At 46.3% G+C, this 23,105-nt stretch overlaps 2 protein-coding genes across 13 annotated transcripts in view; one reads left to right on the top strand and one right to left on the bottom strand.

The window, feature by feature from the left end:
- Serac1 (serine active site containing 1) overlaps positions 1 to 11,399 on the top strand; it is a 38,356-nt gene extending 26,957 nt beyond the window's left edge. For both annotated transcript variants that reach the window (XM_029471534.1, XM_021186242.2), the window contains 6 exons: positions 863 to 1,004; positions 1,883 to 1,977; positions 2,699 to 2,796; positions 3,749 to 3,931; positions 7,302 to 7,445; positions 8,812 to 11,399. In XM_029471534.1, the coding sequence (XP_029327394.1) occupies positions 863 to 1,004; positions 1,883 to 1,977; positions 2,699 to 2,796; positions 3,749 to 3,931; positions 7,302 to 7,445; positions 8,812 to 8,948 (799 nt within the window). In that variant the 3' untranslated portion in view covers positions 8,949 to 11,399. The remainder of the gene's footprint in view (positions 1 to 862; positions 1,005 to 1,882; positions 1,978 to 2,698; positions 2,797 to 3,748; positions 3,932 to 7,301; positions 7,446 to 8,811) is intronic.
- The window catches only part of Synj2 (synaptojanin 2), a 97,692-nt gene continuing 83,320 nt past the window's right edge, over positions 8,734 to 23,105 (bottom strand). For 4 of the 11 annotated variants that reach the window (XM_021186237.2, XM_029471524.1, XM_029471529.1 and 1 more), the window contains 4 exons: positions 20,575 to 20,687; positions 19,444 to 19,552; positions 17,723 to 17,871; positions 12,985 to 15,746 (listed from right to left, as the gene is read on the bottom strand). In XM_021186237.2, coding sequence (XP_021041896.1) covers positions 15,015 to 15,746; positions 17,723 to 17,871; positions 19,444 to 19,552; positions 20,575 to 20,687 — 1,103 coding nt within the window. In that variant the 3' untranslated portion in view covers positions 12,985 to 15,014. Of the gene's footprint in view, positions 9,109 to 10,974; positions 11,094 to 12,903; positions 15,747 to 16,787; positions 16,937 to 17,722; positions 17,872 to 19,443; positions 19,553 to 20,574; positions 20,688 to 23,105 lie in introns of those variants that run through there. The other 7 variants (XM_029471527.1, XM_029471530.1, XM_029471526.1 and 4 more) reach the window with 6 other exon arrangements.

Genomic DNA, 23,105 nt, shown 5'->3' with positions numbered 1-23,105 from the left:
CTCTGGACCTTCGGAAGAGCAGTCGGGTGCTCTTACCCACTGAGCCATCTCACCAGCCCCCCCATTTCTTACCATTTGAATTAATGTCATTACTAAACATTAAGCCAGCCAGAGTACAAAATGACAGTTTTTTACAAGGTTTCCCTTTCCTTGAATTTCCGTTTCCCACTTGAGCGTGTCTTTTCTCTCTTCCCTGAGCATTATCATCTTCTGTGCTAGCTGATGGGATCTGGGTTTGATCAGAGTTACTTACATGCTGCTTCTGGGAGCAACCCCCTGGTGCTCCCCTCACGGCAGGTTTGTCCTGGTGTTACAGAGCTGTGAGGCAGGTCAGGTATGGGGTGAGCCACCTGTATGTGTGTCTTCCTGGCTGAGCCAATAAGTGTCCTTCCTACCCTGGAATGAGGCATATTGTCTTGGGTTTCCCCCACGAGGGAAACCCCCACTGCATGTCCTGTGGATGTCTCCTGACATTTCTCATGCCCAGTGACTTTGCCATTATATTAGCGTATTCTTGTCTAACTTCTTAAAAACCTCAACTGGCTTGTGGCATGTCTGCATAGACTTCCTGGGAGGATAATCACGTGGTGGCGACACTCACATGCTGAATCGTGGAGTTCAATAAGTCGCTGTGGTTGGTCTGCTTAACAGAGTCACTCTTCACTGAAGGAGCAGTGTGCTCCTCCTGTCTGTCACAGTTACCGGACCCCTCAGCAGCCCTGTGTGTTGATAAAGTTTGCCCTCATTAAGTCTCCTTTATGTCACGTCAGCCTGCTAAAGCCCTCCAGAGAGAATGCTGTGTAGCTTGCCACAGTAGTAATGCGTTTATTCTGCTTCTTTTTAAAACTCTCTTCCCTCTTAGTCAGCCCATTAAAGCCGATGTCCTTTTTATTCATGGCCTAATGGGAGCAGCATTTAAAACCTGGCGGCAGCACGACAGCCAGCGGGCTCTGACTGAAAGTGCTGTGGTGGATGAAGACAGATACACTACATGCTGGCCCAAGGTAAGGAGCAGCAGCTGTGGCTGCCACACACACGCTGGCACTCACTGCTGCCGTCATCATGGCTGTTTCCCTGTCCCGAGCCACTGGGGTTTCCCTCACACTGCTGCTGCTGCTTGCTCTTGGAGACATTCGTGGGATTTTTCATTATCAGCGGGGCTTGTGATCCTGTGTTGTATATATTCTGTGACTCTAGAATAATAATACTCCATGAGTTAAAAAGTAGGGTAATCACTTGCTTTGTTGATACATAATTTAATAATACAGCCAGATATACTTGTAATAGCCAACTCTATGAGCTTAATAACTATAAAAATAGAAAAACTTGAGTGATGTAGTTCTCCTTTGCATCTCTTTGACATCATTTCCGCCTAGCTCAACTCTGGGATGAGGTCATGGCTGAGGTTTATCCCAGTCATGCACAACCGTGCATCTATGTATGAACAGTTCCCAGGGCTTTGTGTCTCTTGCTTCAGAATAGCTTGCTCTTCTCTCTCAGGATGCTAAGTCCTAGAGACAGCAGCGCCTAGTTCCCAGAGACAGACTGCAGTTATCATTCGTTTCCAACTCTCACGTCTCAGTTATCCAGCAGAAAGTACAGTCTGCTCTGAGATAATAGCTGAAAGCCGCCAAGACAAGTCTTGATTTTGGCAATTACAAGTCTGACAGTGTTCTCACAGCTTCATTATAAAGATTGATGGTGTTTTAGGACCAGAGATATGAATAGATACGATGCTTATTTTCATCTTCACTCCCCACTTGCTTTCCAGTGTCTTCTGTAGTATCTATTGCAGGGGGCCTTTGGCTACAGAGAGCAATTACTAGGAAGTAGCCGGATGGGGAAATGCATACTTCTGCTCACAGCTTTTCATTTTACTTAGACATGGCTAGCAAAGGACTGCCCCTCACTTCGCATCATATCTGTGGAGTACGACACGAGTCTCAGCGACTGGAGGGCAAGGTGCCCTATGGAGAGGTAACATGGAGGGAGGGAGCACTAGCCTGAGAGGAAGGGGAGGGATAACATGAGAGGGAGGGAGCACTAACACTAGCCGTTGTCTCCCAGAAGAACATTGGGAATCTTTGCTCTCAAAAAAGGTATTGCAGATACACAGTGTGAGACTAGCAGACTACCACGCTATGAAGTTAACGTCCCTTTTGGTCTGAAATCACTTATTTTGAACTCTGATGATCATCTAGTATTTCTACATAAACCCAAGGAATAGAAGCTTAATGTCTGTAGGAGTAAACTCAGACAATCAAGTCAGACTGTAGATGAAATGGGGCCCCATACCTAACTGCCCAGGCAGCTGGGGAATGACCCATGTCTGACCGTACAAATTGCGAGATCCATTTGATATTCACACAGTGCTTGTTTTGTGTATGAGTGGCTGTTGTGGGCTTAGCAGTCCCAGCTATGTTAGTGTGAGCGAGTTTCAGATAGAGAATAAGATTGGTACAGCCTACACTCAGGAGTGAGGGCAGACAGCGTCCAACAGTGAATGCTCCTAAGTTAGGCAGCACGATATGGGGGATGGACGCCTCCTGTCATGAGATTTGGGGGATGGACGCCTCCTGTCATGAGATTTGGGGGATGGACGCCTCCTGTCGTGAGATTTGGGGATGGAAGCCCCTCCTATAATGAGATGCGGGGGATGTACGTCCACCATCATGCTTGGCATTTTTGTTTTGTTCAGAAAGTCCATTGCATTCAGAAGCAACGAACTTCTCAGCAAGCTCAGGGCTGCTGGTGTTGGGGATAGGCCAATGATTTGGATCTCACACAGCATGGGAGGTAAGGATGGGCTCATCTTCACAGACAGCCATCATGAGGTAGTTGTCAGGGTTTCAGCCAACTGAAAGTTCTGTCTGTCTGTCTGTCTGTCTATCTGTCTGTCTTACTAGTCTCCCTACACCAAGTTAACATTTTAGCTAAGAGTTTTAAAGTTACTATTTTTCATCCATGCTGCTCGTTTTCTTAGAAGGGGACAGCTAATAACAGTCTGGGTGAGAGGGCATAGATTGGTGGCTTGGTGGTTTCATGTCTTCATTCTGAGTCAAATTACACTGTGGGATGCTTATCGTTAGGCTCCGGGAAGTCAGCATGGCCACAGGCCTCGGGGGCTTCCCTGCCTTCCTAGCCACTCAGTCACTGCCTGTGCTGCTAAGGCATGGTGAGCACAGGTTCTCTGTGCCTGACTGCTGTGCTTGGAGCCTGGCTCCAGCTACATGCCTTACTTCTCCTGTGCTCCTCCAAACTAGCTCCCAGCCTAGCTTACAGCCTCTGCCCAGCCCCAGGCTAGGCTGTCTGATTACTATGACTCAGGCTGAGCCTCAGCCAGGGCCCTTTGCTGAGAAAGGTGATGTAGCCCTTCTGCTTCTCAGAAACTCACTGTTGCCGTCCCTGGCTAGGAAACATGGCTAGGTGCTCCTGGGGGCCTTTCCCATAGCAGCTGACCTTCCTTGGTGGGCCCTGGGACTCTGAATGTGGGTGGCAGTGACCGACACCTGCCTCACAGAGGCAGTGAGATCTGTGAGAGAAGGGTTTGCAGTCTGTGGTCTTTTAACTGCTCATAGACTCATAGGGACACATTTGCAGTAGCGTTGTTACCGTAAAGGCAGCTTTCTTACACTAAGAGGTTACATTTTAAAGCACCTCTGTCCTGTTTGCTTACTCTTCTTGAGAGGGAAGGAGTCTAGAGGAAGGAAGAAACTCACTCTCTCTCCTCTCTCTCTTCGGCGGCTAGGTCTTCTCGTCAAGAAGATGCTGTTGGAAGCCTCTAAGAAGCCCGAACTGAGTCCTGTTATAAACAATACCAGAGGAATGATTTTTTACAGTGTCCCTCACCATGGGTCACGTTTGGCTGAATACTCCGTTAATATTCGATATCTTCTCTTTCCCTCACTGGAAGTCAAAGAACTCAGCAAAGGTAACACTTTCTGTTGGGGAGGAAATTGAAGTTGTAGAACATTAAATGCATGGAAAGAAGGAAAAATCACCATTTCTTCTATAAATGTAGCGTCTTGTTTTTAAACTTGCCTAGGGTTTTGTTTAGATTACGCACTGAAAGCTTTTGGGTTGGCGTGACTTTCCTTCCATCTCTCTTTTGCTCCTAGGTAGTTAGTTATCTTCTCTAGTTACAGCCGTGACCATTAAGTCGTCTCAATTTCTTAAACCTAGGCAGATTATGGTTTTTCTCCCAAAGTAGTAAACTACCTTTCTCCATGAATCTGGAAGATCATCAACTATTGAAATATACATGAACTTTTGAGCCAGCGTGTCAGTTATAAAGCACTGTGTTTGGTTTCAGAGCCCAGCATGTGCTTAACTCGTGCACAGAATGGGTTTCTCTGCTGCTTTGGACAGAGCGAGAGGTTTAAGAATCCATATTAGAGGGGCTGCAGAGATGGCTCTGCGGTTAAGAGCACTGCCTGCTCTTCTGAAGGTCCTGAGTTCAATTCCCAGCAACCACATGGTGGCTCATAGCCATCCGCAATGAGATCTGGCGCCCTCTTCTGGAGTCTCTGAAGGCAGCTACAGTGTACTTACATTAAATAAATAAATAAATGGACAAATCTTTTTTTAAAAAAAGAATGTTATCTACAGAAAAGAGGTTTAAAATAAATAAATAAATTAATTAAAAAAAAAAAAAAAGAATCCATGTTAGAGCCAGGCGTGGTGGTGCATGCCTTTAATCCTGGCACTCGGGAGGCAGAGGCAGGCGGATTTCTGAGTTTGAGGCCAGCCTGGTCTACAGAGTGAGTTCCAGGACAGCCAGGGCTATACAGAGAAACCCTGTCTCAAAAAAACAAAAAGAAAAAAAAACAAAAAACAAACAAAAAAATTAATCCATGTTAGGCCCTGTCACTGTGTATCGAGGGTTTCAGCTTGATCTGGATGATCTTAGCATAGTGGAAAGTAGGGTCTGGATGTCTCAACTCTCACTGTGTTAATCCGGCTCTGCGTTTAGATCTGATACGTGTTTTACGTGATTGCGTGATTCCGTGTTAGATGCATGAATATCTAAGGTTACTGTGTGTTCTTGCTGAACCGATCCTGTCTGTGCCTCTTTATTGTTTCTGACTTAAAATATGATTTGTCCGATAAGAGCACAGCTGTCCCTGCACAAGTCCCTTCTTTTCTTCGATTCTTTTGGGTGGAGAGGATGACTCATCATCTGCAGGCTTAGTGAGTGTGTAGTGTGAATGCCATTTTGTTGGCTGTACCTTTACACCGCATGCTTGTATGGTTTGGTAGCTTTGGGAGTCTCGGTTGGATCTGGTGAACACGTGTTCCTTTGTGAGCTTTGACAATGGCTCACTTGTCTTCTGCTGCAGTCTGGTGGTGCTGAGTCATTTTTGAAGATAATTTTGCTGGATACACTGTCCTTGGTTGGCAGTTTCTCCTTTAGAATCTTGCATGTGCCACTCCATCCTTTCCTTGGTGTTTTCTACAATTTTGCTTTGATCAGGTTTGTTCACTGAGTGTCTCTGGGGTCCTGACCTTTGTACATGGATGTCTGTATCTCTGCCTGTTTGGAAGCTTGGCTGTTACTTTATGAGTCAGGTTTTAATTGACTTTCACATCTCTTCAGCTTCTAGAGCTTCCACAGTATGGAGATTTTTTTTCTTCCTTCTTCCTCCCCTCCCTCCTTTCATTCCTTGTTTAACTGAGTTCAGAACGAGACCTATCATCAAGCTCACGTTCTCTCTCTCATCCTAATCTGTCACAGAGATGCTCCTTTGTAATTTTAAGTCGCAAGTTCCGATTGGTTCTTTCTTTAAAAATTATTTTTGCCATTGGTCAATCTCTCATTCGTTTCTGAATTGTTTTTGTGTTGTGTGTATGCATATGTATGCACATGTTCCTCACACGTGAGTACAAGGGCCCTCAGAAGGTGGAGGCATTGGATCCCCTGGAGCTGGAGTTATGGATATGGCTGCCGGGAACCAACTTTAGGTTCTCCGTAGGAGTGGCATACACTCTAACCTACTGATCATCTCTCTGGCATTGCTGTTGAGTCTTGGTTCTCTTACATTCACTGTCTCCTTAGATTCACTATCTACTTCCTTTGTACCATTTCATAGATGTCCTTCTCCTCTGTTTCTGGAGAACTCATATTTCCTTCATGGTGTTATGCTTCCCTTGGTAAAGTGTCCCTTTGTTGATGCCTCTGCATTGAGTATACTCATGCCGAGTATATTCATGCCGAGTATACTCATGCTGAGTATATTCATGCCGAGTATATTCATGCCGAGTATACTCATGCCGAGTATACTCATGCCGAGTATATTCATGCCGAGTATACTCATGCCGAGTATATTCATGCCGAGTATACTCATGCCGAGTATATTCATGCTGAGTATATTCATGCCGAGTATATTCATGCTGTCCACTGTTATGAGGGTCCTGAGGATTGAGCACAGGTAATACTGGGGTCTGCTAAACATGGACTTGAGGGTGTAGAACCTAAGAGATCTTCCTAGATCCGGTAGGATAGCTTGGGATGTTAACAAGAGTGATGCTTGTCAGATACGAGCTGCGGGGCTCAGATGACCCCTTTCCAGTTGCTCTCAGGATACCTCTTGTCAGCCATCTTGATTGGGTGGAGGTTCTTTAGGTCTGTCTTCTTGTGTTGTGGTCTGCTGTCTTCTCAACCCGTTCTGAAGATACTGGAGTGCTCTGTAGCTTTCCTGTACTCCCCAGAGGGAGGTATGGATCAGACTTCTGATGTCTGTTGTTTCCTGTTCTCCCCCGGCACCCCTAGGTAAGTTACAGTTGTGTAGCCACAGCTGGCTTTCCACACAGGTTCTAGGGATCCAAACAGGGCCTCAGGTGTGTTAGTCAGGGTTCTTTCTCTAGAGGAACAGCACTGATAGAAAGAACATATCTCTGGGACTTATTATGTATTTTCTTCAGTATGTCGGAATAGCCACCCCCCCACCCCCCCCAGGCTCTAATGCCGTGGAGCAGGAGTGAGGCCAAACGGTGAGGAGCGAACGCTTTGCTCCTCCTCTAGGTGGTGTAGCCCGGGTTAAAGGTGGGTCCTCGAGTGATCTGGATATAAGGTGTGTCTTCCTACCTTAAATGATGCAGTAAACTAAACATCCCTCACCAGGAGTGCCCAGCGGTTTGAGTTTTTAGTTAATTCCAGATGCAGTCAAGTAGACATCCAAGAGTAGCCATCACCTCAGGTTTGTGAGGCAAAGGCTAACCTGCCTAGCCAGCTCTCCTATCTTAGCCCTCTCTGAGTTAAATATGAACCCCTTTTCTACATGTCTCATTCTCCGACCTTACAGACTCTCCTGCACTGAAGACGCTACAGGATGACTTTCTGGAGTTCTCGAAAGACAAAAACTTCCAGGTGCTGAACTTTGTAGAAACACAACCGACATTTATCGGCAGCATGATTAAACTGCATGTAGTGCCCGTGGAGTCAGCAGGTACTCGCTCTGGAGACATGGCGGCCACTGGATGGATGCCTAGTTGATGGGACCTAGCATTTAATAGATATCAGTTTTTATAGCCAGTGTCTTAGGGATGTATAGGAGAAAGTTTAATGAAAGTCCAGAATCTAAACTTATTTCACTCCTTAGCACCAGATTAAAACCCTCTGCAAGCGCACAGCCTTGGTACTGCCTCTCATCTCAGTTAACAGTTAGATGACAATGGCTAGTTTTCTAGCTCCTAGGCACCAACAGTAGTACCTGCTTTAAGAAGAATACCAAACACTTCCATAAGTCAGAATAAAGGAGCATTTCAACAAATTGATAGCTGCATAGAAATCTTAAACCCACTGATAAAAACGTAGGATATAAACATTTGGAAGACTTGGTAAGTGGAAAGTGAGTGGGTAATATTCAAGCAGGAAATATTTAAGAGAAAAAAAACCCTAATGTTAAAAATACTACTTTTTAACTAGGTCCTCCTAAAGAAGAGCTAGCCCTGCTGCTCTGGTGTAGAGCCTCCATCCAGGCTCTCCCTCCGTAGGGTGATGCTGTGTGGTAGCCTCCCATGCATCTCACTCTGAACTGCCACCCTGACTAACCATAGCCTCGACTTGATCATCATCTCCTGGAACTCCTTGAGGCTGGCTTAGGTCCTGTCCTGGTAGCTCATAGCCAGTGGCAAGGGTTAGTAGCCAGGGATAGCATGCTTGTCTTAATGATGAGCCTGAGCATGGAGAATGAGCTTGGTCTTATTTCTTCATACACCAGGCAGATGGAAAGTACCCCAGACCTACAGAAGCTCTCTAGCAGGCCCAGGCCGAGGGTACAAAGCAGCTACTGAAGAGTACAAAGAATGGCTGCCAGATGGCTTAGAAACTTAAAGCAACAGCAGAGGCAGTCTCCTAGGCAGCTACCTGCAGAGTCCTAGCTTTACCATAGAAATCCCGACCGCCCCTATCTATTACCCTCATGCCTCCACTCAGTGGCTGGCTTGCTGGCATCTCTTCTTACCTGCATCCAGGTAGACTTCAGACTGAGATCAGATGCAGGTGACTGCTAAAGTACTGCATCCGGCCTCCATGCACCCCCTCTATACACGCACCCCTCCACACACCTGGAATTTGGGTCTGGAATGGTTCCCATGCACCTCATTCATAGAAGAAAATTTCTCATAGCCTGCAGGTACAGGGAAGTCTCTACAATGCCAGTGCGCAGGCTCTACTTAGAACACAGGTGAGGTTTTAGGAAAAGCACAAACTGAGACTGACTTACTGGGCATCCGTTTTCACACAGGGAGTAAGAGTTCTGCTCAGGCAAGCATGGCTTCCCTTTGTTTTATTGACACTTCTGCTTTCTTCAGATTTAGGCATTGGGGATCTAATTCCTGTGGACGTCAACCACTTGAACATTTGCAAGCCGAAGACAAAGGATGCGTTTTTGTACCAACGTACTCTACAGTTCATCTGCGAAACTTTAGCCAGAGATCTTGAAAACTGACAGCTACGTTCTTCCATTTTTTTGTGTGAATACAGTGCGAGAAACGTGGCATTCTCCATCTCTTGTTAAGCTCTACGAAGTCCTGTGCACTCACTGCATGTGGGGTGCAGGCAGCAGAGTGCAGCTCTTCACGCAAGCACTGGGAGATGCCCGAGTACACCTGGAGGCCACAGAGGAAGGGTTACATTGAGAAACTCCTTTGTGCTGGGCCTTGGGGTAGGGAGCAGAGCTGCTGTGGCCAGAGGGCCCGACCACCTAAGACTGTTCCAGCTCACCCAAGAGTCCTGACAGGCAAGCTAGCACACCATGAGAATGAAACTTGGGGAGAACAAGCTAGAACTTACAGAGGCTGTGGTTGACCTGGGTACCATGTGCCATGATGTTTTACTGCCAGTTTTTAATGTCAATATGCCAGTTACACATTTGACACTTTTACAGGGGCTCCTGCGCGCCTGCTTGTATGTGCGGGCCAGTCTCATATGCTTCTGGGTTTCTCACAGTGCTGAGAACAATTGTTTTGTTTTTTTTTTTTAAGTATTTTAAGATATTTTAATTAGCTATTGAATAATATGCTCCAGATAAGGTAAGGATCCGGTTATGAGCACACCTATTTGAAGCGATCAGGTATGCTGACCACTCAGTATTAAGCCTCTCAGATTTTCTGGCTATGTAAAGTACAGCTTCCCTTCATGCCCCCTTAGAGGGAGGGTGGGAACTCGGGCTGATGACCATTGTTGTGGTTTAGTAATAGCATTATTAACACGAAAGTCAGTGTGTGTGTGCGCGTGTGCATGTGTGTGGTGCTAGGGATCAAACTGGAAACCTTGTGCATGCTAGCCAGGTACTCTGCCAGCATGCTATGTCCTCAGCCCCAAATTTATACAACTTTTAGTACATTCAAAGTTACTGATTATCACCACTGTCCAGTTTCAGTCGATTGTGTCATTCCCCAAAGCAACTCTCTCAGCAGCAGGCAGTCCCCTCCTCCGACCCCAACCCCAGGAAACACTATCGCTTTCCCTCTCTGGAGATTGCCTAGTGAACATTCATAAAGTTGGTAGTGTCACCGTGTTGCTCTTAGCACAATGGTTCTTTCTTGCATCACTCTTCCTGCCTCTCTCTGCTTCCTCCCTGCCTTGCAGTGAGCAGTTTTGCCCATTCTCCCATGATGCCCTGTCTCACACCATGGGACCGGTGATGATTGACTGAAACCTTGAGCAGCAGACATCTTTTCTCCTTGACCTCTGCTGCCCAGGTGTTTGTCATTGAGGTGAACATGAATACGGTTCTGCTTTAAAACTGCAATCTGAAAAGAGCTGTCCAGTGTATTACTAAATTAGTGTTAGTGTTTCTCTGACAAGACAGTCGGCATTTCTGCTCTGTCTATATGATGGAAAGGCCACGCTCCATCACAAAGGCTTGGTGAGGTGTAGATGATAACATACACTAAGGTGGCTAATAGAGCAAGACGGAACAAATCCAGCACTGGCGGAATCATCCTGAACAAAAACATGATTGAAACCAATGAGCACAAGATGAGCAAAACAGTAGCGCCTTAAAGACGGCACAGACACACAGTAGCTGCAGAAGGACCCCTCAAAGGCAAGGAACCCTCCTATCTCACCTATGCTGCCCTTGAAACTAGTGTGGGCATAATGAACAGATGTGGTCAGGGGCAGGAACTCAAGCGTTGGCGAAGCCTGACATTTGCTCTGCCTGAGTTCATGTAAATTAGAATGTGATGGAACAGCCTGGAACATAATCTGGTATTTTATCATAAATGCACATAGATTTCTGAATAATGCTGATGATAATTTATGGATACATTTGGAGTATCTACAAACAATCCACAACTAAAAATATTTTGGTGAAGAGAAGGCCCTTACATTCCTGTCACAGGGTCAGAGACAGCAAGGATGGAGTTGCTGGGAATTTGAGTTGGGAGATGCATGGGAGCAAGGTTCAAGGTCTTTCTAGGGCAGAGAAACAGCTCTGATACTGCACCATAGACGGTGTGCCGTTATACCTTACGGAGTACAGTGCAGGGAGTGAAGCTGAATGTGGAGCCAGGGCCATCGGAGGTGATGGTGTCAGCATGGGGTCATTAGTTGTAGCCATCCTAGGGCAGGACATCTCTGGAGCTCCCTGTGGGAACAGGGAAGTGTTCGGGAGCCCTTCACTTGAATTTCCCGTTGACCCTACCCTTACTCAGCAGACCGCTGAGCCCATCCCCTGCCACCTTGGTATAAAGATCCCACAGTCCGAACAACACAGAAATCTTACTGGCTTACCATTTGGAAATTACCAGTATATTCTTAATCCTCAGAGACACAATATGAGTAACTATGTTCTATGAATAAGCTTAGAATAAACATGGGCAGAATTTGAAAATACATAGTCCCATCTGTTTCCATGAAAAAATGTATATAAAGCATCCTCAGAGCCCATCTATTCCACAGAGTGTTGTAAGGGCCTTGCCTGAGTCTCACTGTGTGGTGTCAGGGATCATGATAGCAGCTCTCACACGATTCTCTATTCACATATAGTTGCTGTGTGTGTGTGTGCGTGCCCATGTAGCTCAGCGGGCAACAGTCAGGAGTTAGTTCTTCCACCATGTGAGTCTTGGGGATCAAATTCAGGTCTTCAGGCTTGACAGCAAGCACCACTGACTGCTCAGCCACCCCTTGGGCCCTTAAGCCATAATTGATAACCTTATTCTCTTGCTTTTCAACCAATTGTTGAGTCCCAGTTGTTGAGAGGTTGAGAGAGAACCAAAACAGCATGCGGTAAGAGCTATCTACTTACTGCATTTGATATCAAGGAAAGCTGACCAAAGGAACCCGAGGAGCCCCTGCAGATCCGAAAAGACTCCATTTTAAAAAGACGAGAATATCTAACGCAGCCAACATGAGAACAAATTACTAATCAAGATACACTGCAGGCTTTGACTGGTCACTGATCTCTGGGTATGAGCGTCCCAATTTCGCTTTCCGACGAAACGACCATTTGAAAGCCAGCGCTTTAACAATGTGTGATTAGCTTACACGTGTCGTCAGGGAGATTTTTTTAAGTATCTCAAACTAGCAACTTTAAACCTTTGTAGAAATTTCTTGACAGTTCCTAATTTCAGTCACCTTAACAAATATCTTTAGCTTGTGGGAAATGAGTCTATATTACCGTCAGAGAGACTGAAATTGTCAGCATTGCCCCTGAAAAACTGCTAAAAGCGTGCAGTCACGGTAGCTAAGGCAGACCAAAAGCCAAAACAGACTGGACACAAAATGGAGTCTGTGGGTGGTGGTTGCTCACTGCTGAAGTCATTCAACCAACAGATGCGGTCTTAAAACGCCCTACAGTTAAACATTGGTTTAAAAATGAGGCTATTCCACTGTGGTCCTGTTCCCCACCCCCACTCGACACCCTTACACTGTAGCTCTGGCTGGCCTGGACCAATGTAGGCCAGGTTGGCCTTGAACTCACAGAGAACCCCCTGCCTCTGACTCCTGAGTAATGGACTAAAAATGTATGCTACCATCCGGCTTGTTCAGTTCTTTACTCTTTTTGACGCACGGTCCTGGGTGTAGGCTCTAGGTGTGGTACTTCCATTTCAGATTCTCAGGGGCAGCTGCTGCTCTGACGAGCGCTGGCCTTAGTAGGGCTCCTGGCTTAGGGCTCCTGGCTTAATTACTGTGTAGAACAAGGAGAACTACAAGCTGGAGTTCTTCCCATGCTGCAAGCAATCTTGTAGAGCTGACCTCCCTGCTGCCTTTCTGACTGGGGGGGTTACATTTATCTGCTGTCAGATTCACCTCCTCTGTGGCAGGAAAAGACGGTATATACAGGAAGAGGGCATCTGAGCTTAAAACATTTTTCTGTTCCTGACTGCATTTGCAAGAAGAAAGACCGTGGCAGTTCTTTCCCATCTCTGGGCAGCCCACTCTGCTTTCTCCTCGGATGCTTGCTCTATGGTTTTATTTGACGAACACAAGATGAACCACATGATCTTAAGAATTACAGTAAGCATCTACATGCCATCTTTAATTTTTCCTTTATTGTGTTTATTGGTAGATGGTGGTTGCTCATTCATCTTTTTTACTTGCCTGCATGTATGTCTGTGTACCTTGTGCATACAGGGCTCTCAGAGGCCAGAAGAGAATATTGGCTCTCATGAGATTGGAATTACAGCTGGAAACCAAACCTGGGTCCTCCGAAAGAGCAGCCAGTGCTCTTAGCTGCTGAGCCATCTCTCCAGCCCCCACACCAAATTTTATAACTGCCAAATATGCATATTATTCTACTTATCTCTGGGTCAGCGGCTTCTTTTTCTCCAATCAATTTTCAGATTAATGTAGATATGTGGAGTTTTGTTTTTGAGTGCCAGATTTAAATAATTTGCAAAATATCTTGAATGTGACAGTAAAATAATTTCTGAAATCCCAACAGTCTAGTGGGTAATGAAGAGTGGCATGTACCAGGCAAATTGGCCACATCTGCCCCATCATTAGCATCCAATGGCCATGCCTACCCCATTCATTAGCATGCTCTTCAGGATTGGCCGTAAGGAGCAACACAGGACATTGTGTATGGGCCTATGATATGAAAGACTCATAAATATGGAGGTTGGCATAACAAGATATGCTAACAAATTTCTTTCTGAAAATAGAATCTTGCTCTGTTGCTCCAGCTGGTCTTGACCTCATGACCTTCCTAACTCTGCCTTCTTTAGCTAATGAGCTTTTTATACACAAAAATGTGATATATGCTTCAAATAGATTCTAGACATCACAACAATTTTTTAAAATATAAAATAGCATCAAGGTGTCTTTGTCAGCTCTTGAAGAGATGAGCAGTATGAAAAATACATGAATGCAGGAAGCAACCAATAGACCCAAGAAACATCATCAGAGAACAAGCCCAGACTTGTCGATGTGACCTCACGGAGGCTGTGTATGCTCCTTCCTGAAGCCATCATATACTACACAGATGGAGGTCAGCCATGATGGGCCAGTATGAGTTTTCACATTTTGTGCCTTTATAGGACATGGACAATAGGAGGGAAGTTTCATCCAGAGGGTGAATGTAAATTAGTTTAAGCAGCACACTGTGGCTCAAGACCATGGCTGTGTACAGGGCATGCGGGAGTCAGCTGGTCCATATTAGAGTGGAGAGTAAACTTGTAGTGCACAGGTCACACCCAAAACAGTATTGTCACCAGCTCTCATAGGACTTCAGCATCATTAAAGCTAATTACACATGGGTAGTCACCTGAGTATCTATGGGAGATCAATTCCAGGATCCCCTGAGGTACCCAAATCCTTGGATGCTCAAGTCTTCAACAGTGCAGCACTTGTATAGTTCCTACGCATCCTCTTGTACATGTTCAGTTGTCTCCAAATGACTTATACCTGTTACGCTGTAGTATTTAGAGACTAACAGAAAACATACATGCTCAGTACAGATGAGGTCTTTCTGCCGAGCCTGAAGAAGCAGAACCTGCAGCTATCAAGGGCAATTCCATAAAAAGGGCTCACAGGAATGTATGGTCCAGGCATGACATTGACCTATTCGCTGTTTTCAGCTCTGATTTTTCTTTTCTTAATGTGGTTTCAAGTGGGTCAGAACAGCTCTTAATGGTCCCAACTGCTTTTAATGTCATCTTTTATGAACCTACCACTTATCCCAAATCTGTAAAAACACAAAACGAACAAGCAAATGGCACACACACAGAGATTGAACAACCATTTAAAATTCTGTGAGTGAGAGCATCTTGGGGAATCTAGATATGTTTCCTTTAAAATACCCTGAATTCAACAGCACACTCCCCAGTCCCCTGAGAGCAAGCTTAAGACGCACTATCTCGAATGGAACATTTGGGTGGCTGGACAACTGTACAGAGTGGCAAACCGTTCTCATACACTACACAGAGTGACAGATAAGCAAAGGGTTTCAGTGTGCCTTTTTACATCGACATCCCTTTGACCAAGTCAAGCAATGCCCACATGAGGAAGGTGACATTTGAAATGAAGAGTATCCTCAGAGCCAACAGGTCACATTCATGCCTGTGGGTCAAACACCTAATGTTGTCCTCTTGTCTTTGTTACTAGCTGTCATCCAGTGACTTAAGTCTTTTCCCCCATGGTCTGGTGGAAGCCCCCTCTCAGCCACCGATGCATTGACCTGTGCCGGCTCTGTGTGTGTCCTCTCAGGGTTCCTGGACCCCAAGTCTAAAGGCTCGGAGCTCTTGGACAGCCAGGTATTGTTCAACAGCTTAGGGTGGTGGAGAAGGCTCCAGAAGGGATCTGGGTAGTTGCCACGAAAAGAGGCTGCCTCGGGCTCTGTCACTCTGGGGCCATCGGTTTCAGGGCTTCTGGCAGATGAAGTGTCAAGTGCCACTTGTAGACAGAGCGGGTGGGTGTCGGGCTTCAGTGAGGATGGAGAACTGCTGGAGCATGTGAGGCCCTGGAGAAGTTGGCTGTTGTTCTGCAGGACCTGCAGGTGGAAGGCTGCTGGTGCAGACTTCTTCCTCCTTGGAGGCACCTTGGGAGCCAGAGACGGGGCCTCCTGGGCCTCTGGAGGTGGTGACTCCACAGTGCCTGTCACCGAAGGAGCTTCACCTGGTTCTGGCTTACCGCTGCTTGGCCTCCCCTCAACACCTTTCCCAGGCTGAAGTGTTCTTGGTTTGGGAACAGGCAGGATGGGAGTGGCTGTTATTGGAGGAGGGGTCTCAAGTTTCATTTCCTGGGAAGCCACTGTAAAATGGACAGGCTGTGGCTCAAAGTGTTCTTCTGGTAACATGGGCTGAGGAAAGGCAAGGTACAGTGTAAATGAGAAGCCTGCACGTTAGAAGTGGGCACCCAGACAACACTCAGGAGGAATAGAGACAGATGAGGCTGAGGCAGCCATTCTGAGATTAGAGACTGTGTGGAAGCCAGGACCATGAGCAGGAAAGAAGAAATGCAGGAGAAACCCATGATCCAGTACGGCAATGAGCAACTGGGAAGTTTTAAAACCAGAGCCACTGTGGGTGACTTATGATGAACTCGTCATGGTTGCCTGACCAAACGGGGCTATGCTCATTCCTCACTCAGTGAGGGCTTTTCTGTAACATTTGATATGAAGCCCCAGCCCCAGCCGGTGATCCGGCACACACTGCACCTCACTGGGAAAGGAGCACATTGTAGGACTAATGCCTCTACTTTCTCCTTGGATCTTCCATATTTCAATACAGAAGGAGGGACTCATACAGAGACACCACTTCTTCAGCTCTGCTTTTAAACTACATGGTGCAAAGTGAGGCTTTGGTACAGATGGGACCGGGTAGTTAAGCACAGGGGACTGGACCGGGCCTGTCCAGTGTTTCCTTTGATTCTTAAAAAATAAGACAGCCGGGTGTGGTGGCGCATGCCTTTAATCCCAGCACTTGGGAGGCAGAGGCAGGTGGATTTCTGAGTTCGAGGCCAGCATGATCTACAAAGTGAGTTCCAGGACAGCCAGGGCTACACAGAGAAACCCTGTCTCGAAAAACCAAAAAAAAAAAAAAAAAAGACAAACTGGAAACATGACCCTTCTCCGCCAGCCTTGTACCAAAATCCCTGTGCACCCAACGAAGACAGAGCTCAGCTTTGTTCCTGAAAAGACAGAGCCAGTGCACAGCCAACAGAGAGGGCAAAGTCCATTTTGCATCAAAGCATGAAAAGTGGGCAGGCAGCAATGCAGGGCAGAAGCACAATCCAGAAGACAGAAAGCAGACTCAATCCCCAGGCACATGCCAGAGCCACCTCTCACGCCAGGCAGGCTGGCAAAGCAATAGTCACCCTACAGCGCCCAGGCAGGGATTACCAAGTGGCCCGCTCCCAGAACTGAGATCACACGGAAGATCCGGAAGCATCTATGGGTGTCAGTCTCTGGGCAGCTACTGTCCTTACAAACTCATGTCTTTGCAGTAGTAAGCAAGGCTGGGAAGCTTGTGAATTAGAGCAGAAAACAATCTGCAAGAAAAGTGGTGAAAAGAAGCTGTCGGGCCTGCAGGAGCTGGAGCATGTGTGTGCGTGTGTGTGTGTAGGGAAGGGAGAGAGCATGTGAAAGAGAGTTAGTCATATGTTTGTGGTGTGTGAGCCTCTGTATGTGGAGCTGTGTGCACGGGAGACCTGGGGGAACTTCATGATCTTCCTTTATCACTCACCTTATTCCTTTGAGACAGGAGTCTCTCACTGAATCTCAGAGGTAGGCTGGCAGCCATTAAGCCCAGCCATCCTCCTGTCTGCCCTCTGCATTTCTGGGGTTTCAGGTATATGTGGTTTTATCGTGCTTTTTATGTGATCCCAATTCAGGTCCTCATACTTATGTGTCAGTGCTCTTCCCCCTGAGCCATCTCCCCAGGCCCCGTTAGTGCTTCTCTAGGGCATGTCAGTCTGTGCATGTGATCCACAGGCGCACAGCACACACACACACAACACACACACCGGCTCCCTGTGGTGACTGGGAACATTCAGGAAGCAGTCTCTCTTAAGCTGTCTGTGAATGTCACAGTGGGAATCTGCAAAGGACAGCGAGCTCCTTTCTCTGCTCAGCTGAAGCCAAGCTGCAGCAGGAAGACATAGAGGAAGCAGTTGCTGAAGGAGCCATCTTCCTCCAGACATGGCTGAGTCCATGTCTGGGATACGGGTATGGGTTGAGAAACTGAATCCAACTTCATTTCTGTCCTTGATAGAGTTTTATGTAGCAAGACCTTAAGCAACCTTGGAATGGGTAGCTCACATGGTTTGACTGCTTACCTTTCCTGTTCTCCTCAAAGTTGGTCTCTTCATAGTGGGAACCCTTGGAGCAGGCCGGCGGGGCAGGGCTGGGGGCCCCAGGGTGGCCTCTGGCTTAGAAGACCCTTGGTTTCTCAGGGGTATGGCACCTGGGGATGATTCCGGGACACCTGAAACAAAATCACTTGCTCAAGTACAAGGGCATGGGATTCGCCACCCGACTTTGCATTCAGGGAGTCTACATCTCATCTCAGTGCCCTATTAATGCAGTGTGTTTTCATAGGGTCACAAAGAGGTCCTTAAGGATAGACCTAGACAGCTAGGTCTCGCCCCAGCTCTGCACCTCCGTCACAGGTATGGGGGCCTGAGGAAAGACAGCTGAGACCCTGACACCCTATGGAAAGCGTCATATATTTCTCAAGGAGAGGAGCCACATAGCAGCAAAAGTCTCAACAGGAGTGTGAATAGGACAGCCTTACATGGAGATGGTGGGGAGACCTCAAACTTCAAACCTCCACTTCCATGCATCTCTAGGGCGGTGTGCCCTCAAATAAATTTCATCGAAATATAATTCACCTACCTTAAAATCTAACCATTTCCATGCTATTTAAAGCATTCACCAAACAGCAGGCATCACTACCGTCCAAGTTTAAGACATGTTTGTTGCCGTTGCTGAGACGCATTTCTTTCCAGAGCTTTCTGTCTCGACGGATTTCCCTACCACAGGGCATGGACACATGGAAGCACACAGCGTCTGACTCTCTGTCTCCCTTCATTAACTCAGTGTAACATGTTCAAGGCTTGCCCACACTGCACTACGTACGGCTTCACTCCTGTGGTTGGCCAATACACCATTGTAGGGATACACTCTATTTCCATTCGTCTCTCAGTAAAAACTGAAACCGTCTGTGCTGTACAACCCCTCAGCGATGTCCTCTGACTTCTAAACACGCCCTCCGCCCTCCTTCAGCATGTGGAGAATTCCAAGTCTGATCAATTCCCTAAGTATTGGGTAATCACGCTATCCTGTATGTCATTACGGAGGGCAGTACTCTCTCCTCTCCAGATGAGATTCTAGATCGCAGCCCCATACCAAGGCAGCACATTTTATAGCAGCAGTGACGTGAAAGATGGGAGGAATTCCAAGTAGGGAAACAAGGGTATGTATGTGGAACACATGTATGTACACGGAACGTGTATATGTATGCCATATACTGAGGGGCACAGAAGTGCTGTGTTGTATTTGTTGAGGTCAGAGGACAACTTGTGGCCATCAGTTTCCCCTTCTGCCATGTAAGCCCCAGCGCTGAAACTCAGATCATCAGATTCACTGGCACAACATGAACTGAAAGTTTTGTTTATCTCTAAAATGCTGCTTAATCATCGTGGGATTGTTTTCTATATACTTCATAAATTTTAAGTATGTAATTTTTAGTAAAAAAAAAATAAGAATAAGTACATAAAAAGGCCACTTCTATTGAACATTGCACACACACAAAAGAAAGAAAGAAAGAGAAAAGGAAAGAAAGAAAGAAAGAAAGAAAGAGAAAAGGAAAGAAAGAAAGAAAGAAAGAAAGAAAGAAAGAAAGAAAGGAAGAAAGAAAGAGAAAGAAAAAGAAAAAAAGCAAAATAGGAAAGAAAAGAAAGAAAGCATCCACCCAGCTCTTTTCTAGGCCACTCTCAGTGAGTGGATAGAAAGGGACTCCTTATGGCTGGCAGGTGGTTCCCAGGAGACCACCTACCTCCGCTAGCTTCCAGGAGACACCGGATAGCTGCTTCTGCCTCCTGAGCGTTGGTGGTTTTGATCTGTTTGACGTTGTAAGGTTTACTTATTCCAGTTCTAGCCTTGGGCTTGAGGAGAGAATCCGGAAGAGACACGGATTAACAGGTAGGAACTGAGCCTCTGAGCGGATATTCGCAGTATACCCATCACCTGCTTGTCTGTCTGTACAGGGGGGCGGTGCTCTGCTTGAGGACGTGAGCTACGGGAACCCCATCGGCTGACAGACGTGCCTACTGCATCTAAACCACATCTCCTGGTGCCCTTCTCCACCCACCAAGACCAGCTCCCAAACAGCATGGTGCCAGATTTGGTGATGTGGACGCACCAACTTCTGCTTTTATCTCCACAGCCAGGAAGAGCTGGAGAGCAGAGTCTCCGCCACACTTCCCATGGTCCCATGGTGGGAGTATGAAGCGCCTCCCAGGTATGTTTCCCAACAGAATTTTCTACCTCTTCACTCGGCTCCTGGGTCATCTGAGACCCAGTTACGTTACTGTACATTCTGGAATCTAGTCAGCTCCTTAGCCTGCCCAGACTACACATGCCTTGCCAGCCTGTGTAACTTCCCCAGCAGTAGAGTACTGCCTTCCACTTCCTGTCACTGTCCTTCATCTGCATGCCCATCAGCAGCTCAGACTCCTCCTGATGAGGACCCCAGCCCTCTGTCCCTCTCCCTTGAAGTTTTTCTGAACTGTTCTACACTATATCTAATCTTATGCCAAAATGGCCAAACTCATCTTCGTTTCTCCTTTTCTCCTCACCACCCAATGCTCTAGGCAAAGGCAAGAATTACAAGGGAGTAGAAGAGGAGTCTGGAAGTGGGCGGTTTGCTCTTCAGGGGAACTGGGAGCGGGGAGAGACATTCCAAGTGTCTTCTGCAGTGCTCGCACAGTCACTTAACTGTCCTGTAAAGAAGTTGCTAGTAAGCATTAGGGGGTTGGGGGATAAGGCGGTGGGCGGGGAGAGGGTTAAGGAGACAGAGTTACATATTTCTTGTATCCACAGTAATCCACATGGTCTTGGAGTGGAGCACTACTCCCGCAGGTCTGAAGTGCTGCCCACTTCCCTGGGAGCCCCACAGAGGACTCACTGGTTGCTGAGGTGCTCCTGGGAGAAGCTTCGCTGTCTGCAAGATGGAATATTGTCCGTGAGTGCCAGAGGAGATGGATGCGTCTGAGGCTGACTTCTTCACCATTAAGCCAGCTGTGAAAAATGATGAGACAGTGTCAGCCTCAGTGACTTGGGAACATGCTCGCAAGCTATCAGAAGTTTCAGGGGAGGCAGCCCCAAAGACAGCCACACCCATGGTCAGGTATACAGACCCACAAGCCACACAGAGTGCTCCCAGGCAGGCCCCATGAGACTCTCCAGAGTTTTTCTTTGGGGTTATGACTGTGGGTTAGCAGCTCACACAGCCTGGGTTCCATCCCAAGCACCATAGAAAACAAAGTAGTTTTCCTGTTGAGTCTCTTGATAGCTTGGCCTATTGGGAGACTGTCTAGGGAAGCAGGATTAGAATGTGAATTTACATCTAACACGCAGAGGGATTTTAAATCTTATAGAAAAACCAATTGATTTTTTAAAGTGGTTTAAAACACATTATTATCAGGATCAGTTATTTTAAATGTTAAAAATGTTTTTTAAAAATGTTTGTATTTGTGTGTGTGTGTGTATATAAAGTGTGTATAAAACATGTGTTTGTGTGTGAGTGCATGCACGTGTAAGGTCAGAGGACAGCCTTGGGTCCTTGTCTTCCAACTTGTTAAGGCAGGGTCTCCAGCTATTTGTACTACACACTCCAGGGTAGCGAGTTCTACGTTCTTGGTGCTCCATCTGCCCCTCACACCATTCAGCACGAGTGCTGAGATTAACGGCACTCTCCACATGCTGGCTTTACAGGGATCCTAGCAATCTGACCTGCAGCCCAGAGCCCACCACCGGGAAGGTCAGCAGGCTTATATGGCAGTGCTTTTACCCACTGAGACATCTCTCCAGCCCTAGGATATTTACTCTTAATGTCTGAGAGAATATAAAAGTCCTAAAGTTCCTAAGTCAAGAAATAAATTATGTTTTAGATATTAACACATTATGGCTTAGAGTATTTAATGATGTAGTCAATGAAATAAAAACAAATGACCAAGTAAAAGGATTAAGAGTTTGTCAAATTTTTCTTTTTGGCAGATTAGGGATTGAAACTAGTGTTTCATGCAGGTCAGGCTAGCACACAGTCTCAGCCCTTACACTTTTTTCTTCTGAAACAGTGTAGAGATACACGCATGTCCTGGCTGGTTTTGTGTGTCAATTTGACCCAAGTTGGAGTTATCACAGAGAAAGGAGCCTCCCTTGAGGAAATGCCTCCATGAGATCCAGCTGTAAGACATTTTCTCAATTAGTGATCAAGGGTGGAGGGCCCACTGTGGGTGGTGTCATCCCTGGGCTGGTAGTCCTGGGTTCTATAAGAGAGCAGGCTGAGCAAGCCAGGGGAAGCAAGCCAGTAAGCAACATCCCCCCCATGGCCTCTGCATCAGCTCCTGCTTCCTGCCCTGTGTGAGTTCCAGTCCTGACTTCCTTTGGTGTTGAACAGAAATGTGGAAGTGTAAGCTGAATAAACCCTTTCTTCCCCAACTTGCTTCTTGGTCACGATATTTTGGGCAGGAACAGAAATCTTGACTAAGACAACATGTATACAACTGGACAAACAATGGAAGTGTTTTTGATTAAAACTGTTACCTGTGAGTAGCCAAGTAAATTTTAGATTTTGACTCTTTAACTATTTTTTATAAATCTCTAAAGTAATATGACTTATGAATTTTATTTATATAATTTTTTTAGATTTATCTATATTATGTATATGAGTACACTGTTGATGTCTTCAGACACATCAGAAGAGGGCACTGGATCCCATTATAGATGGTTATGAGCCATGTCGTTGCTGGGAATTGAACTCAGGACTCTGGAAGAACAGCCACATGCTCTTAATCTCTGAGCCATCTCTCCAGCTCCTATTAATACAATTTTTAAAAAATAAATCTTTATTATTTTCTTAAAGATTTATACAGTGTTTTGCCTGTATGCCAGAAGAGGGCACCAGATCTTATAGTCTTGAACCACCATGTGGTTGCTGGGAATTGAACTCAGATTCTCTGGAAAAACAGCCAGAGCTCTTAACCTCTGAACCATCTCTCCAGCCCTAATTATACAATTTTTATGAGTATTTTTGAGACACAATCTTACTATGTAGCCTATACTGGCCCCTAAACTCTTCACACTCTTGCCTCAGTTTCCCACCACAAATAACTTATGAACTTGATATTTTAGTATCTTTTCTATTTTCTGAGTGTAAGTTCACCAAAGCAAAGATACATTTCTGGCTTGACACTGATTACTGCTGTATGTTAGCTCTGGGTGAATCCAATTTTAAAAGGAATGGCTTCAAAAAGTCTGTATTTGACAGCCAATGTTTGGGGGTGGGGGGTGGGTAGGGTGGGGGAAGTATACAGTAATAAAGGAAACAAATAAAAAAGCAGGCCACAGCTGGGCGTGGTGGCGCACGCCTTTCATCCCAGCACTCGGGAGGCAGAGGCAGGCGGATTTCTGAGTTCGAGGCCAGCCTGGTCTACA

This window comes from Mus caroli, chromosome 17 (genome assembly GCF_900094665.2).
Source record: "Mus caroli chromosome 17, CAROLI_EIJ_v1.1, whole genome shotgun sequence".
Classification (NCBI taxonomy): domain Eukaryota; kingdom Metazoa; phylum Chordata; class Mammalia; order Rodentia; family Muridae; genus Mus; species Mus caroli.
This window is presented reverse-complemented; position numbering and strand designations above follow the sequence as displayed.